We start from the raw sequence: 17,564 nt of genomic DNA, 5'->3' as shown, positions 1-17,564 counted from the left end.
TGATATATAAGTTAAAAGTCTGTATTATTCCTTTTATGTTTAAGGTGAAAGGTGTTGAAACTAATTTTTTTGTTATAGGGAATTGACCCTCTTTCCTTAGATGCTCTCGCAAAGGAAGGCATAGTAGCTCTGCGCAGAGCTAAAAGGAGAAATATGGAGAGGTATGTGTAGTAGTATCTGAGTAACGTGAATTTTACTTATTTTGCAAATGATTTGGGATTGTTGTTTTTCCCCCAATTTTATTTTTCTATTTTATTGTGATAAGTGTAAATAACAAAATTTAGCTTTTTGGGGTGGGAAGGGGTGCTGGTTGGTACAGGACTCAAACCCTGGACCTTGGTGTTATCAGTACTACAAAACTTACCACTTTAACCACTTTTTTTTTCCCCCCCTTTTTGTCTTTTTTTGTGACCGGTAACGGGATCGCAACCCTCGGTGTCGCGCCCGTACCGCGACCGGCAATGGGATTGCAACCCTCGGTGTCGCGCCCGCACCGCGCTCAACCAGTGTGTGGACCGGTCTCTGTATGGGATCCGAACCCTCGGCGGGAGTGCCGCCGCGCTCCCAAGCACCGCACTCTCCCGAGTGCGCCACCGAGCCGGCCCAACCACTTTTAAGTGTACAATTCAGTGGCATTAACTACATTCACATTTTTGTGCAACCATCACCACTCTCCATCTCCAGAATTTTAAGACCGAATAATAATCCATTGTATGTATGTACTACATTTTGTTTATCCATTCATCTGTCAGTGGACATTTGGGTTGTTTCCACCTTTGGCTATTGTGTATATTGCTGCTATGAATATCAGTATATACCTGTTTTATTTTTAAACCATGTACATATTTTTTCTCGTTAAGAGACAGCATCAAGAATATTCAGAGAAATACTTTCTCTCAGAGAGCTCACCCACAATAAAGAGCTTTTGACCACCTTTAGATTTCATATCTGAGGGGTACAGTCAGCCCTCCAAATCCATCAGTTCCACATCAATGGATTTAACCACAGATTGAAAATATTCGGGAAAAGAAATCGTGTCTGTACTGAACATGTACGGATTTTTTTTCTTGCCATTATTCCCCAAACAATACAGTATAACAACTGTTTACATTGTATTGTTATAATGAGTAATCTAGAGATGATTTAAGTGTATAGGAGGATGTGCAAATACTATGCCATTTTATATCAGGGACTTGGGTATTCGTGGATTTTGGTGTTCATGAGAGGGCCTGGAACCAATCCCCCACAGATAATGAAAAGACCACTTTTCAGCTGGTTAATGGTGACTGGAAAGGCTTAGGTTAAAATACATTTTAGAATATAATTTTAGTATGTAATTCTGAAAAACTGCTTCTTAAATTTTTTTTCTTTTTTTTAAAAATCATAACTGGTAACATTGCTTATACATCTCCCTTAAAACACTTTAATATTTCAGGCTGACTCTTGCTTGTGGTGGGGTAGCTCTAAATTCTTTTGATGACCTAAATCCTGATTGTTTGGGACACGCAGGACTTGTCTATGAGTATACATTGGTAAGTGTATCCCACCTGCCCATCCCTGTTAATTCTTTAGTAGAAAACTTCATTCAGACTTGGGATCGGATTTTTCTTTGCTTACTTAAGTCTTGATGGTGTATGTTTACTAACAATAAGCCATTTCTTTCATATGTGATTTTTCAAAGAGAAATTTGCTTTAATGTGATCAGTGGTGGTCATTATTAATATGCTACTTACCATTCTTTCCATTAGCTCTTCCCTTCTTTTCATTCTTTGCACAAACAAATCTTGTTTTTGAAAATATATCTTCTCTGCACATAGGGAGAAGAGAAGTTCACCTTTATTGAGAAATGTAACAATCCTCGCTCTGTCACATTATTGATCAAAGGACCAAATAAACACACACTCACTCAAATCAAAGACGCAATAAGAGATGGCTTGAGGGCTGTCAAAAATGCTATTGATGATGGTAAGATTTCAGTGTATTTAAATTGTATTTTGGTTTTTTGTTTGTTTGGGGGCCAGTGCAGGGATTAATAAATTGTATTTTTGCTGGTCCAAAAGGCGCATGGCTGAATACTGTGTTCTTTTATCAGTAGTTTACACAGCCAGACACCATGCAAAAGTAGTCTTCCCTTTAAAATGACTATGATGGTATGCTAAGTTTTTTCATAGCATGTCATTATTAAAGGTGAATACAAATAAATGAACTAATACTACTAGTTTGCAAGGGCTGCTAAGTGCTAGTTAAGTAGAACCATTCTGCTGTTTGATATTTTAGTTGCTTGTATTGTAGCTTTCAAATGCAGTATTTAGATTGATGTGGTTATGGTGAATTTGTAAGAAATTAATGGTTTTCGTGTGTGTGTGTTTTCCTTGTAATTGGTTCTAGAGGTTTGGGTTTTTGTTTTTTTTTTTGTCACTTAGCATTTCTCTTTTCCCCATCTGTCAGGCTGTGTGGTTCCAGGTGCTGGTGCAGTGGAAGTGGCAATGGCAGAAGCCCTGATTAAACATAAGCCCAATGTGAAGGGGAGGGCCCAACTGGGAGTCCAAGCGTTTGCTGATGCATTGCTCATTATTCCCAAGGTGTGGCTACTTTTAACAGTGAATTTTCTGGACTATGCTAAACCATTTTGATAATGTAGGTTTTTTCATAATGTGGATTTTGGATAAACGAGTTTGATCATCTAAATGTATTTGGTTCCTCTTAGGAGGCTTAAATATCTGAAGCTTCAGATGGCAAGAGATAACTATTTTAAGATTTGAAGCATAAGGGTTATACTTGAGTACAAGCTTTTTGTTTTTGTTTTAAATAGATGAATATCGTCTATTTTGTACTCGTTGGGAGTATAGTTTTAAATTAATTAAAAATACTGTTCATTTATTGTAGACTTCACCGTCAATGCTTAGATCCTTTCTTTTCAAGCATTAAATTTGTTTACTTTAGGTTCTTGCCCAGAACTCTGGTTTTGACCTTCAGGAAACATTAGTTAAAATTCAAGCAGAACATTCAGAATCAGGTCAACTTGTGGGTGTGGACTTGAACACAGGTAAGAGAATGCAACTATATGTAGGGGAGAGAACTAGATTCCTAGGTGAGGTAAAGCCAGGAAGATCAAAAATGGGACCATCCTTGTACCTGCCAGCTTCACAAAAAGAAAAAAAAAAACTGGAGCAAAAGAATCTTGGATAGTTGCTTTATAGTTTGACACCAGTGCTATCAAGGAACTCTTAGTTCTAAATTGGAATAAAGTATACAAAAGTGGAATGCCTAGATAATTAAGGGAATAGAAATGAAGACTTTCAAAAAAACAGGTTGAAGATGTTGCTCAGTGGGGGGTTTTAACCCCACTGAGGGTTTTATCAATTAAATTTGGTAAGAAAATACATTAAGTGATCATATCAATGGGTGAAAAAACTAAAAAGGTTAGCAAGAAATGCTGGGAAAAGAGACTAATAAATCTAATGAAACTATTATAGTCCTGATCTTCAGCACTGTAACAACACAAATTATACAAGTACAAAATGGAAGACAGATACCACGTACATCTGTGCAATATTTGTAACTTTTTTTTGGTGGCTGGTTGAAAAGACTTATTGTTATCAACATTAACAGAAAAGGTTTCTGGAATGAGGGAAATGATGTCTATTTTAGCTAGATTATAGTGCAACTGCTTTACTTTAGTACAGATAAACAAGAATGTGTCCAGAACAGACACAAGAGTACCCTATTACTGATAGTCTTTTAAGTAGATAGAGGTCAGCAACTCATCAAAAGGTATTGTGGACAGGAGTTATGGTTTGGAGTAGAAAATTGGACTAATAGAGCAGCTTTGGATTCTCATAGTTGTTACTGAAGGAAATGAGTAATTAGTGATGAGCAAAGAAGCACACAATACTCTGTCCATCTGATCTTATTACTATATGTGATTTTAAGAAGACTTGGTTACCTTTCAGGTGAGCCAATAGTAGCAGCAGAAGTAGGAATATGGGATAACTACTGTGTAAAGAAACAGCTTCTTCACTCCTGGTAAGTTTGGGAAAACCAAAACTAAAATAACCTTTAGGGAATCATCATACTCCTTTTATTTGGTACATTCTGCCTAGTTACACACCACCACCACCACAATCCCAAACAGTGCAGTCAACTGGAAATATGGAAACTAAATTAGCCATCTACACATAAAGGGGAAAGGGGAAATTTAATTGGATGTAACATGTGCAGTTTAATTGGAAATGGGAAATTGAGTTGAATTAGGATTCATGTTGTCTGAACCATCTGATTTGTTTTCCCCCTTTCAGCACTGTGATTGCCACCAACATTCTCCTGGTTGATGAGATCATGCGAGCCGGAATGTCTTCTCTAAAAGGTTGATTTGAAGCTTGTCTTGTACCATATGAATCTTGAAGACTCTACAGAGTGATCCTGAGGAATACAACTGTGGAATTTTTGTCCAAGCTTCAAATGATTTTCAAAGGAATTTTCTTTTCCCTTAAGAAAACAGGAGAGAACACTGGCACCTATTCAAAATCTGAAGTTCTGAAAATATAATTACAGTATTTTTTAAACTGCACTGAGCATATACACAAAAAGGAGGTCCTTTTATTCCAATGAACAGGATGTTTTGCTTTTGTGCAGTGACATAAAATTATGTTAGATAAGCATATGTTATCTATCTTGTTATTAAAAATATTCCTTGAAAAACAGTTTTAATGGCTTAATAATTTTTTCTTATAAATGTATTTTAAATTATCCAACAGTTCCCTATTAAGCATTTGTTTTAAATATTTATGCTAATACAAATAACACGTAAGTCAAGATTTTGAAAGCATCCCTCTACTTTGTATAAATTTCTGTAAGATTACCAGATTAGTTGGACTTCACACTTCTGAAATATCTTTGCTCCCCAGAAAAGTTAAGTTGTAGGAAGAGGAATGAACTAGGAGCAAGGTACTTGAGAGCTGCAAGTACAGAGTGGCACAAATTGAAATAGAGAAAGGTAAAAAGATGGCAGAGGTAGAAAGATGGCTGAAGGCATAGTGGCTAAGGGCTAGGGTTATTTCATGAAATACGACATTTTGAGGCTGACTATGTTTTGAAGCCTCTAAACTTTTTGCCTATGTGAAATAACCACCCAAAGCTATTGTCATATTTTTCTCCAATTACTGTTCTCTCGTTCATTTCCACAAGATTGTTTTTCACAGTTGGTATATTTCTGCAGTCCTTGAAGGTGAATTTGTGTTACTAAACTATTTTGAGGAACTGGCAGTTGCTTACAGCGAGTGTGCAATAAATGTTAAATTGAAACCTTTTCTGTGGTCTTGCAGTGGTATGATGCACAAAAGCAATCTGAATGTTAAAGAGAATGAAATCAGTTAAGATAGTATTAAAGGGGCTTCTGGACTGATAGCAGCGCTCGGTAACCTTTAAGAACCTGCTTAATTGCCTGGCTAGCTAGCTCTGCAGGCGGTGAACTCGGCGTCTGGGCGTCTCTGGCCGTCAGTCTAGGTTGGAGACCGCCAGGGATGCTCGGGGCGCGTGCGCGGGGGCAGCCGCCGGCGTGAATGCGCAGGCGCTTGAGTCCAGGGCTGCGCTCGTCCTGCTCCCGCCATGGGTGTCTCGCCCCTGCTCCTGTCCTTGCTGTCGCTCATGTGCGGCCCGTGGCTCAAGCCAGGTCGGTGTGCTGGCCTCCCGCTTCCCGCTGTCGCCGCGTGTCCCGGGAGAGGAATGGGACGCTCCGCGCGGCGGGAGAGAGACCGTGGCTCTCCTGGACGCGCTGGGGCGGCCGGCGACGTGGGGAGGTGGTAACAGACCATGTTGTACCTGACTCCTTTTTTACTTTCTGCTTCTTATTTTGGAACCTTTCGAACATAAAAAAAGTGAAAAGGTAGTATGTGACGCGCTCCCCACGTGCCCGTCGCCAAGCTGAAACAGTCTCAGTTTTGTCGCCAGCTCTGCCCCTTCGGTATCCCACTGTCTCCTCTCTGGAGCCATTTTGAAGTGCAGCCAGGCGTTATACAATTTTATTCGTAAATATTCAGCTTGATAGCCAAAATGAAGAAGTCACGAAAAAATTAACATTTCCCACCTAAAAAATAGACAGTACTCCTTAATATTTCAGCCTGTCCAAATTCACCTATCCCATATATGTTTTAAAATTATAGTTTGCCTATTGGGCGGGGCGGGGGAGCGGGGGGGAGGCTGACCGGGGATCTGAACCCTTTTCCTTGATGTCACAAAGCTGCGCTGTAACCAACTGAGGTAACCGGCCAGCCCTGCTTGTTGAATTAGGGTCAAAATAAAGTTCAAACATTGCAGTTGTATGTTGTTTCTTAATTCTCTTTTTAGTGTGAGGTTTCTCTGCTTGCTCCCCCCTTTTTTTTTTCTTTCTTGCAATTTATTTGTTGAGGAAACGGAATGGATGAAGTCGCTGTGTGTGAGAGTGAGAAGAAGGCCAAAAGATAGGGTCTGAGGAATATCACAATCTGGGATCTACCTTTGAGGAACTTACAGTGCTTTTCTGGAGACAACACCGTGAAGTGGTACATCCAGCCAGAGAAGTGTGGCCTATTGGAAACCACACTGTAAAGAAATCTGATTGTCGAAGGTTTGGATCCCCCTGGCCAGCTGCAAAAACAGAGTCCTATCTCTTGCTAACCAGGTCTTTAAGTCATTTTACACTTTTGGATCTTGGTTTTTTCCTGTGAAATAAGAAGGTTGAAGTAAAGATCCTTTTTATTCTGTGATTTTCTGGGGGCATTCACACATCAAGTTATTTGATGATAATCATTGTACACTTGTGCAAAGTGTCAGGGATGCACTGGCAAAATAGAGGTAGTCCCTTCTCTTCTTTTTTTTTTTTTTTGACCGGTAAGGGAATCACAGCCCTCAGCATGGTGTGGTCAGCACCACACTCAGCCAGTGAGTGCACCGGCCATCCCTATATAGGATCCGAACCCGCGGCCTCGGTGCTACCAGCACCACATTCTCCCGAGTGAGCCACGGGGCTGGCCCTCCTTCTCTTCTGGAGCATATAATATAATGGTGAGAATCACTAAGAATTGATAATAGTGGAGAGGAAGAGGCAGAGAAACAGCACGAACAGAAATATGGATAGAAAGTGCTAGATATTTTTCAAGGTATAGTGTCTAGATTTACCTAGCTGGGACAAAAGGTTGTGCAAAGGTATGAAGAAGTAAGTGAAAATCTACCATATGCCCAACATTGCACACATTTTTTTTAATTCATACGGCTACCACCTATGAGATAGATGTTATCTCCATTTTACAGATGAAGAAATTGAATCTCAGATTAAGTAATTTGCCCAAGGTCTCCCAGCAAATGAAGTTGTAAAACAAGAATTCTTTTTTTTTTTTTGCAGCTGGCTGGTCTGGTGACTTTGGTGTTACAGAACAAGAATTTAAAGCCAAAATTTTAAGCCTCCATGCTTTGTTTTTATTATACTATATTACAAATGATCCAATATATGTGTGTATTACTATACTGATAACACTTCTTTATCTCTGCAGGGAATGGACAGGCTACTAGCATGGTCCAGCTGTCAGGTGGGAGATTCCTGATGGGAACAAATTCTCCAGATGGCAGAGATGGTGAAGGACCTGTCCGGGAAGTGACAATAAAACCCTTTGCCATAGACATATTTCCTGTCACCAACAAAGATTTCAGGTACATCAAGTGTTCTTATAGGAGAAGTAAAGGCTCGTTGTAATCTTCATTCCTAATATCTAAAAGGAAGCTAGCTTATTACTGCCACATACCATCTTTGCAGTAGAACTGTGGGATAAGTATTATCCACATTTTTCAGGTGAAAAATCTGAAGTCCAAATAGGTTTGACCAACTCTCTCAGTTTGTGGAAGAGTTGGGTGGAATTCAAATCTGCTCTGACTCTTGAGCGAGTGCATTTCCATTACACTGGGCATAGCACTGGGAAATATGAACAAAAGGGATGTAACACTCCACAGAAATCTCTTCTGTGGGGGTGAAAGGATTGGGAGAAAGGTCCTACTAGGTGAGAGTCCCTTAAATTCCCTTTATATTTGTTGAGGGAAATGGCATTGTTTTAGGAGTCAAATGTTGTGGTTCCAGCTCAATCTAAGAAGCCATGATGAGCTGCCTCAGTTTTTCCAAGGCCATAGGCTAAAATGAAAAATAATCCAGAAAATATCTGTAATTTGCCTTCAAATGGTCCAAGGAGGAAATACATAAAAAGAGAGATGGGGAAGGGGAAGACAGTAATGTAAATGGAGAAATGGCTTGAATATTATATTTGTGGACTTACACATTTTCAAGATAAAAAGCTGCAGGGGGTGATGGAGAATTGATTCAGGAGATGCAGACTGAAGTAGCATAAGGATTGTTGGTATATATATATTCCTTAGACCCTTTGACCCCGTAATTCCACCTCTAGGGATTTGTCTTAAGGAAAGAATTAAAGTCATTCAAAACATTTAGCTCTAAAAATGACATTGTAAACAAATTTCTAACAATTTAAGAATCACTCAAACATTTTATACCAATATAACAGAGTACTTAGCAGCTATTAAAAATCTTGTTGAGGACTGGCCAGTTAGCTCACTTTGTAGAGTGTGGCACTGATAACACCAAGGTCAAGAGTTCAGATCCCTATACTGGCCAGCTGCCCCCCAAAAAAAAAATTTGTGGGGGGGGTAGTTTTGTTTTGTTTTCTTGTTTTTTGGTGGGGAGGGCAGCTGGCCGGTAAGGAGATCTGCACCCTTGGCCTTGGTGTTACCAGCAAAACAAAAAATCTTGTTGAAAAGAAATAGTTATGACATATTAAGTGAAAAAAGTAGCTTACAAAACAATACATAGGATATGATCTCATTTTTTTTTAAATTGCGTGTACAATGTGTATGCATAAAATATTCTGTATGAAGGAAAAATGAAGCAAAAAAAAAAATTCTGGAAGATGAAGTATTGCAATAGTTCATGGATTTTGCCCATGTTTTTGTGACTTTAAAATGAAAATAATTCCAGGAGGAAGGCACATTATTAAAGCTATTTAAAAATTGGGGTGGAGGGGGAGTGAGGGGAGAGAATCTGGAAGGATATATCTTTTAATTGGTGTGATAATGGATGATTCTCATTTTTTTACTAATTAGTAAGTGCAATCACAGGAGGTAAATTAGTATTTACTAATTTTTCCTTTTCTTCTTCTTTTTTTTTTTTTAAAGATGACTGGTAAGGGGATCTTAACCCTTGACTTGGTGTTGTCAGCACCACACTCTCCAAGTGAGCCAACCAGCCATCCCTATATAGGGATCTGAACCTGCAGCCTTGGTGTTGTCAGCACCACACTCTTCCAAGTGAGCCATGGGCCAGCCCTAATGCACATTGTACTGTAGAAAAATTAGTAAATAATAGGGCCGGCCCGTGGCTCACTTGGGAGAGTGTGGTGCTGATAACACCAAGGCTGCAGGTTTGGATCCCTATATAGGGATGGCCGGTTAGCTCACTTGGGAGAGCGTGGTGCTGACACCAAGTCAGGGATTAAGATCCCCTTACCGTCATCTTTAAAAAAAAAAAAAACAATGTGCATTGCTTTTAAAAAGTATTTTTAAACAGGAAATTTTTTAAAATTGGAGGAGAAATCTCTCCTGATCAGGCTTGCACCATATCATGAAACTAGAAACAGCTAGACATATGCAAAGTAGGCATTCTTTTATATTTCAAATTGTGTCCTATAACATGTTGGACATATAATGTCACCTCTAACAGGTCCCTAAACTTTGCTTAGAATGTCATGATTTGTTTTCTCTCTGGTGAAAGATTCTCAGACTGTTGAGATGCACTATAGTTGGTAAGCAACTATTGCTACAGAACCTACTGATCACCTCCTCCATTCTCAAAGCCCCTTTGATGGGTGAACAATGTCTTCTCACATCAGAGGCCTTGAACAGACAGGATACTGTTGGCCCAAGGTCAACAATCCATCTTATCCTGGCAGTCTGCTTGCCGAAATTTACTAAACCACACCAACTATATGAATATACATTCTAAAATCTCAGTATGTTATTTAACAATAACACCTCTTCTCTGTATTGCCTGTGATTGTTGTGAGATTAGATATGGGTGAAGACCTTTCAGAAAAGAGACCCATTCCCCACCCTAAATCTCCTGCTCAGTGGCTTTATTCATCTCAAAAAATTGGGTCACATGACCTTAAACTGGTGAATGTGTAAGCAAAATATGGTATATCCATACAATGAAATACGGTACTCCTCGTCAGTAAAAAGAAACAGACTACTGATACGAGACACAAATTAGATGAATCTCAGGATAATTTTGCTAAGTAAAAGAAGCCAGACCCAAAAGACTACATACTATCTGATTCAATTTATATAACATTCTGGGAAAGGCAAAACTGTAGGGACAAAAACCAGGTCAGTGATTACAAGGAGCACAGGGGAATTTGGGGCAGTGGCTGATGGAACTGTTCTGTATGTTAGTTATGGTGGTGACTGTACGCTTTGTCAAAATTCTCAGAACTTTACACTAAAAAGAGTGAATTTTACTGTATGTGAACGAAATTCTAATTTAAAATAAAATCTTCTGCTCAGGCTTTCAGGTTAATTCCTTGGAGGTGATGAAAACTCTGGATTGTGGCTTACAGTACAAGGATATAGGAGGCTTCCTGGAGCAGGAGAGCGTGGGGTTGAGGCATGGAACGCTATCAGCTGAACCAGATGAAATATGTCTTTTCAGGGAGTTTGTCAGGGAGAAAAAGTACCGGACAGAGGCTGAGATGTTTGGGTGGAGCTTTGTGTTTGAGGACTTTGTCTCCAGTGAGATAAGAAACAAAGTGACCCGGCAAATGGAGGTGAGAGAACCTGGTCTTGCAGCTGAGGGGATGGGAGTAGGACCTAGATAAAGAATCCTGTGGGGTGTGGGGTCCCCTGGGCCACAGTGGACAGTTCTGCCTCCTGTGGCTCAGTCAGGAAGTGGCCTTGCTGTGTCAGAGCGTCTCATAGTCATGCTCCTTCTTTTTTGCAGCCTGTTCTCTGGTGGCTTCCAGTGGAAAAGGCATTTTGGAGGCAGGTAAGGGTTGGTTCCTCTACCTCATTTTCTACCCCTTCTGACTCTTATTCTGGAAGCCAGGCTTCCCCAGACCCCTTGTCCATCCAGGAGTACTGAGTTTAAAAGGATGACAGGGGAATTTCAGGGAAATAGTCAAGCAATGCTGTTTCCTCTGCCCTAATCCTCCTCCCCGTTGCCCATCGCATTTCTCCCGTTAGTCTCACGTCTGGTCTCTCCTCTGTCTATGGGTGCGCCTCCCTCACCAGACTATCTCTTCCAACTTCCTTGCTTCATCTAGTGGTAAAAGCTGAACTCAGGCGCCCCGAGCCTAGCCTCCCTCAGACTTCCATGAGCTCCCAGAAGCCTGTCTCACTTCATCCTGGCTGTCAGCCTGCAGGTCCTGGCTCTGGCATCCGAGAGAGACTGGAGCTCCCAGTGGTACACGTGAGCTGGAATGATGCTCGTGCCTTCTGTGCTTGGCGAGGGAAACGGCTGCCCACTGAGGAGGAGTGGGAGTTTGCTGCCCGAGGGGGCTTGAAGGGTATACAAATGCCAAGACGATTTCCCTTTATTCTCTTCTTCATCCTGCCCTGCATGGGGGGCTTTAAAGGGTGGGAGGGGTCTGTGTTTTCTAGAGCGGTACTTCTTAAACTATTTGTGATGAAGGACAAGTTCGTTTTCATTTCCAATCCATCTCAATACATGTGAAAAATACCATAAAAGTTAATAACTGGAAAAATGGAATTAAAAAACAGACAAAAATTTTTTTTGTTAGAGATTGCACAGATGTAAGTTACATTTCAATAAATAGAACAACATAGCATAGGGGAAAAGAGGAAAAAACTACACACCTTTTCCATAGAGGGACAGGATTAATATAAAGCATCACTGTTGGCTCATAGCTTTGTTATTCTGTGATCCTAACTACACAGAAAGCTGTGACAGTGAAAAGCAGTCCCCACATCAAGCATCTCTACATACACTCTGAACGAATACTCAGTGCATCAGTAGTTAAGGTTTTTAATATTACAAATGAGATTGCTTCTTACTTGTCCGTTTATGCAGCCTAAGTCAATTAACACATTTCCCAATGCTTACTTTCAATTTCTGTACTTATGAGGACATGAACTGGTAACAAAGTTTACAGACTGGCACTGGCCAAGAACTGCACTTAGAATTGTGCTGCCCGGGAGCAAATCAGGAGGCCCCCGAGCTCCTGAAGCAGTGCAGCAAGGAGGGCATGGCCGGGAGGTAAAAAAATCCCCTCCTAACACCCTTGTAGTTCCCTCACTCTTTCTCTTTCCTCCCCCAATGCTCCGCCTCTCCCTCCTCTGCCATCTCCTTGCTCTCCTGGCAGGTCAGGTTTACCCTTGGGGGAACCAGTTTCAGCCAAACCGCACCAACCTGTGGCAGGTAAGACCTATTTTCCTCCTTGTGCCAAGCATTGATTGAGAACTGCCATGGCCAAGCGTTTTGCTTGGATTCAGAGGGCTATGTATTAAAGATTTGCAGAGTTGGAGAAAACTCTCTGCCTGACAGTGCTGGGGATGACTTCACAGAGACGTCACATTTGAGCTGACCAGCTGAGCTAACTGGCCAGCCCTATTTGTGGGGGGTTTTTTTGTTTGTTTTGGGTTTGTTTGTTTGTTTGTTTTGGCTGGCCAGTACAGGAATCAAATCCCAGACCTTGGTGTTATCAGCACCACACTCTAACCAGCCAGATGACATTTGAGCTGATGGAGTAGGAGTTTGTCAATTGAAAAGTAAAAGAAAGGGCATTCCAAGCAGAAGAAACAGCCTAAGTGCCTGGCATTATACTGGGAAAGAACACTGTGTGCTCAGAGACATGACAAATTCATGGAGGCTGGAGCACAGAGCCTTGGGGGGGTGTAGGAGATGAAGTAGAGAGAGGGTTGAAGCAGATTATGAAGGACCAGGTGTGCCAAGCTACGTTTTAGGTTTTACCCTCCATGTTTTTTTTTTCCTTTTTTTTGTCTTTTTTTGTGACCAGTAACGGGATCGCAACCCTCGGTGTCACGCCCGCACCGCGACCGGCAACGGGATCGCAACCCTCGGTGTCGCGCCCACACCATGCTCAACCAGTGAGCGGACCGGTCTCTATATGGGATCCGAACCCTCAGCGGGAGCGCCGCCGTGCTCCCAAGCGCCGCACTCTACCGAGTGCACCACCGGGCCGGCCCAACCCTCCATGTTTTTAAACAGGAGTAACAACATCATTTTGATTTGGGAGAGATGCTAATTGTTGTTCATTTGTGCAGGACCAGATGAGGTAGAGCTGTAGTGGTGGCAGGGTATCTCTGAAATTGAGGCTGTGGCAGTGGCCCAGGGTGTTGTCAACTCTTGAATTATGTGGAAGTGGAATTGAGAGGAAGCCAAAGAGGAAAGACATGTCCGAGAAGATGGGCAGGGTTTGATAATGAATCAGGTGTGGAGGGGTGGAAGACAGTTGGATTCAGCATGAATCCAAGCTTGGGCAACATAGTGATGGTGCCCCTATCCAGAAGGATCCATTCATGTCGGGTCAGAGGATAGAACTTGATCACTTTAGGATCAGCTTGGCCTGCGGTGCCTTCAGGTCATTTATGTGCTCGGTCAGAAGTTGAAGATACAAGTCTGAAGCTTGGGACGAAGTTCTGGGTCTAAGCAGGTGGTTTGGAGTCATCAGCATTTACCCTGGTGAGAATGACATCCCCCAGGGAGCCTGCAGAGTGAGCAGAGCACAGCGCCAGCATTTTAGGCAGAGGAGCATTGAAAAGGGCCTGAGGGTTGGACAACTTTTAGATGACCTTGGCTTGGAATCAGAGCTTTGCAGAGAGACGATCTGACTTATTCACTGCTTAATCTTTGGTAACTTAACTGTTTTGAGGCTCAGTTGCTAATTTTTTAAATGGAGTCAGTGCCTGCCCCACAACTTTGTGAAGATTAGATAGAAAGAGGTAAATAACAGAACTGGCACGTACTAGTGTTGAGTAAATTATAATCCCTTCATCTTCCTTTTTTTTTTTTTTTGGTGGCTGTCCAGTACAGGGATCCAGACCCTTGACCTTGGTGTCATCTTCCCTTTTTTAAGGGCAGCTCCCATTAGAGTGGTAGCAGCTGAACCCTAATTTTAATAAGAACAAAAATGAACAGGTTGAACAAATTGCATCAGCAAATATAGGTTGTTTTTTCAAGAATTTTGGTGGTAAAGAGCAGGAGTAGGGAGATGGAGTCAGGGTGGGTGAGGGGAGCTGAGTCTGTTGGTGGTGGAGGGAAAGAGGCGTGACCAGCGAGCACAGGGTGGGCGTCAGTCCTTCCAGAGAAGGCAGGCAGGAGCTGCTCCAGGGCTCAGGCAGGGGTGCAGGACACGGCGGACAGGAGGGGAAGCCTCTCTGCCCCAGGCACCATGGCACGAGGGGTCCAAGGCCGAGGGACGGAGTTGCTGAGAGTGGAGAAATCAGGTGGGGTGGGTTTGAGTGCTGTTGGCACAGGGGAAACACACACTCTTCCTAATCCAGCCAGGAGGTCATGAAGGAGGACATGAGGCCACTGGTTTGGGACCTGGACAAAGGAACCTTAGGTCACTGCCCCAGGCCCTTCCCCCTACCCCAGATGATACAGCAAGCTGACCTTGGTTTTCCTTGGGTAGGCAGGACCCATCTAAATCCTTTAGTCTTAATTTCTCCCATCAGGGAAAGTTCCCCAAGGGTGACAGAGCTGAGGACGGCTTCCATGGCGTCTCTCCAGTGAATGCTTTCCCCCCACAGAACAACTACGGTAAGATTTGTCATCAGGTTGCTGTCAGTGCTCACAAATTGGTGGGATCATTCTACCTGATAGATGAGGCAGAGAAAAGCGCCCCCCCCCCGCCCCCAGTTTGCTCCCCAGGGCCTTTGATGAGTAGGAGGGTTGGGTCTGGCACTTCCCAGCCTGGGGCTGACCTGCCTGCTGTGCTGCAGGGCTTTATGACCTCGTGGGCAACGTGTGGGAGTGGACGGCATCGCCATACCTGGCTGCAGACCAGGACATGCGTGTCCTGCGGGGGGCATCCTGGATTGACACAGCCGATGGCTCCGCCAATCACCGGGCTCAGGTCACCACCAGGTGAGGGGGTTAGCCCAAGGGGATGCACGACTCGGTTGCTGGGGGCTGAGGGTCTGGATCCTGGGCTCCCACAGCACAGGTGGCACCAGAGCTGGTGTTGGTGCTGCTCTGCACCCCTACCTCCACCAACAGTTGTGGGTACAGAGAAAAAGCACACAATGCTTGTCATGAAAGCAGAGGGCCCGGGATGACTTGTGACCTTTTCCTGCCAACGCATCTTCTTCACATCAGCTCCACCTGTTGTCCTCACAGCTAGGTGGACAGAGGCAGGGAAATGTAGTGGCCACATCAGTGGAATTACTGACTTGCAGACTGCCGGGCACATGACAAGTCAGTTTTTACAATCACTTTGTGTCACAATCAAGGAAAAAAGGCTCAGGAAGCTTTCTGGGACCTGCTCATTTCACACAGGTGTTAGTGGTGGTACCCGAATGGCAGAGTCCCCGTCTCCCTCATTAATCTGTAGATTTAATTTGGTTGATCTCTCTGCAACTCCTCCAACCCCTGGATTCCTTGAGGCCTCTTTCTGTGGTCTCAGGATATCAGGCTTGCAGATGTTTCTTTGACACACTGAAATCCCTTGATTTTCCTTCACCTCCTCTTCAGGATGAAGTAGGAGAGAAAATACTGGCCTGGGAACCAGGAAACTCGGTTTACCACCAATTCTGTTCTACCCCTGAAGCAGGGGTTGGCTGTGGTGAGACATTTTGATCTCCCCTGTATCTGCTTCTGGACCTGTAAAATGGTGGACAGACCCTGCCTTCCAGAGCAGTTGGGAAATGGCTAGTACAGGAGCATCTGTGAAAGTTCTTACCAAGTGCCAACTAGCACTGTGATGTCTCATTTCTTTTTCACGGCTGGCCCATGAAGGGATCCGAACCCTTAACCTTGGAGTTACTGTTCTAACCACCTGACCTAACTGGCCATCAGCTGAGTCATTCTGAACTCCTAACAGTATAAGTTATTGGTCACCGTGTTGCCTGCCCTGCAGTGCAGTCTTTCAGGGCCACCCTCACTTCCCCTTCTCTGTCCCAAGGCCTCTTCTTGTCCCTTCCCCCAGGAGTGACACATGCTCAGGACCTGCCGTCACACACCAGGCTTCTTTCCAGACCATGCCCCCCAGTCCCCAGGCGCACCAGGCCACAGCGGGCCCTGGGGAGTCAGGCAGGGAAGGTGGGTAAGGCCCCCAGGCCCCCGTCTCAACCAATGTCCATTCTCTCTCTCCTCTGGCGGTAGGATGGGCAACACTCCAGACTCAGCCTCGGACAACCTGGGCTTCCGCTGTGCTTCCAGTGCAGGCCGACCTCCTGGGGAGCTGTGAGCAGCCATGCAGATGAGAACAGTGCCCTGTGGCACCTCTGTCCTTCCCTGGCCATATTCTGAACACAGCCAAACTCCAGGCTCTCCAACTTCAGCCTCAGGAATGGCCTCCTGCCCCTTCGGTGGCAGGCACCTCTCACCAGGGTGGGCAAGGACTCACCCTCAGAGGAGGGCTGCCGCTGTCTCTGGGAGAAGGGGCCCAACTTACCAACTATGGCCGAGAGCTGAGGGTTTCTCTTAGGAATCAAGTATTAGCAATATAGGGGCCAACTACTCAAACAACTGGAAGAGTGCTCTGAAAGGCGGTTTATTAAAAATGTTTAATCTGTTTCCTTCCCCAGCTCCCTGTATGATTCAGGAATCTAACATGCTTTCTTCAAGACAGATTTCCTGGGTTCTCTTTGTTTTCCCAGCAAGTTGCTGTAGGAGGAAAATGTGTCCTTTATTTGTCTCAACTGTAGTGTTTCATGCTCCTCCGAAGGAACCTGATTTCCCCTGTGTGTAAAATGTTCCTTAAAGTACAATGTCCGTCTTTAAAGGGTCTGGGAGAACCAAATGATTTACCGGAGGAAGCCGCCCACTGTAGGAGTCACACAGTAAATACTACTCCAGAAAGACAAGTAGCAGAAGCTTCCCTTTCTTTCTTTCTTTTTTTTTTTTTTTTAAAGATGACCGGTAAGGGGATCTTAACCCTTGACTTGGTGTTGTCAGCACCACGCTCAGCCAGTGAGCAAACCGGCCATCCCTATATGGGATCCGAACCCGTGGCCTTGGTGTTATCAGCACCGCACTCTCCCAGGTGAGCCACGGGCCGGCCCAGAAGCTTCCCTTTCTGTCGTTAACTACATAAGGCTTCCACATGGCTCTAAAACAGTCCCTGGAGATTAACCTGCTCCCGGTGTCACTGGACGTGGTGAAGTCAGTAAGATCTCCTGCAGTTGTGTATTTCAGACACGTTTCTGTCTTTCATCCTCACACTGGGACCTTAAGGGAAGAGGACCCCAGGGTCAGTAACCTGGGCGTCCCGTGAAGAGAAACAGATGATGGCCTAGCTGGGAGCGGAGGCGCGGGGGGTGGCTGGTCCCGG

The 17,564-nt window shown here is 43.8% G+C and overlaps 3 protein-coding genes across 3 annotated transcripts in view; 2 read left to right on the top strand and 1 right to left on the bottom strand.

Moving 5' to 3' along the window:
• The first annotated feature begins 69 nt into the window (after positions 1 to 69).
• Positions 70 to 5,308, top strand: CCT6A (chaperonin containing TCP1, subunit 6A (zeta 1)). The gene is made up of 7 exons (XM_008589454.1): positions 70 to 161; positions 1,436 to 1,532; positions 1,818 to 1,965; positions 2,449 to 2,582; positions 2,944 to 3,046; positions 3,954 to 4,026; positions 4,299 to 5,308. Exons 1-7 carry the CDS (start codon positions 154 to 156, stop codon positions 4,369 to 4,371), a joined length of 636 nt encoding a protein of 211 aa, XP_008587676.1. The 5' UTR covers positions 70 to 153; the 3' UTR covers positions 4,372 to 5,308.
• A 286-nt stretch (positions 5,309 to 5,594) lies between these two features.
• SUMF2 (sulfatase modifying factor 2) lies at positions 5,595 to 16,591 on the top strand. Its single transcript, XM_008589453.1, has 9 exons — positions 5,595 to 5,671; positions 7,527 to 7,683; positions 10,742 to 10,856; positions 11,030 to 11,074; positions 11,444 to 11,594; positions 12,411 to 12,466; positions 14,746 to 14,830; positions 15,013 to 15,157; positions 16,394 to 16,591. Exons 1-9 carry the CDS (start codon positions 5,608 to 5,610, stop codon positions 16,476 to 16,478), a joined length of 903 nt encoding a protein of 300 aa, XP_008587675.1. The 5' UTR covers positions 5,595 to 5,607; the 3' UTR covers positions 16,479 to 16,591.
• An 858-nt stretch (positions 16,592 to 17,449) lies between these two features.
• Positions 17,450 to 17,564, bottom strand: part of PHKG1 (phosphorylase kinase, gamma 1 (muscle)) — a 10,208-nt gene continuing 10,093 nt past the window's right edge. Inside the window, exon 14 of the mRNA XM_008589456.1 lies at positions 17,450 to 17,461. Within this exon, the coding sequence (XP_008587678.1) occupies positions 17,450 to 17,461 (12 nt within the window). The remainder of the gene's footprint in view (positions 17,462 to 17,564) is intronic.

Source organism: Galeopterus variegatus, unplaced genomic scaffold (genome assembly GCF_000696425.1).
Source record: "Galeopterus variegatus unplaced genomic scaffold, G_variegatus-3.0.2 Scaffold5458, whole genome shotgun sequence".
In the NCBI taxonomy this organism is placed as follows: Eukaryota; Metazoa; Chordata; class Mammalia; order Dermoptera; family Cynocephalidae; genus Galeopterus; species Galeopterus variegatus.
This window is presented reverse-complemented; position numbering and strand designations above follow the sequence as displayed.

Excerpts from the sequence above, each read along its gene's own strand:
- SUMF2 (XM_008589453.1), top strand. The coding sequence starts at position 5,608 with ATGGGTGTCTCGCCCCTGCTCCTGTCCTTGCTGTCGCTCATGTGCGGC. Across the intron at positions 7,684-10,741 it reads GTCACCAACAAAGATTTCAG|GGAGTTTGTCAGGGAGAAAA; the intron begins GTACATCAAGTG and ends ATGTCTTTTCAG. Across the intron at positions 15,158-16,393 it reads CGGGCTCAGGTCACCACCAG|GATGGGCAACACTCCAGACT; the intron begins GTGAGGGGGTTA and ends CTCTGGCGGTAG.
- CCT6A (XM_008589454.1), top strand. Across the intron at positions 1,533-1,817 it reads TTGTCTATGAGTATACATTG|GGAGAAGAGAAGTTCACCTT; the intron begins GTAAGTGTATCC and ends CTCTGCACATAG. Across the intron at positions 3,047-3,953 it reads GGGTGTGGACTTGAACACAG|GTGAGCCAATAGTAGCAGCA; the intron begins GTAAGAGAATGC and ends GTTACCTTTCAG.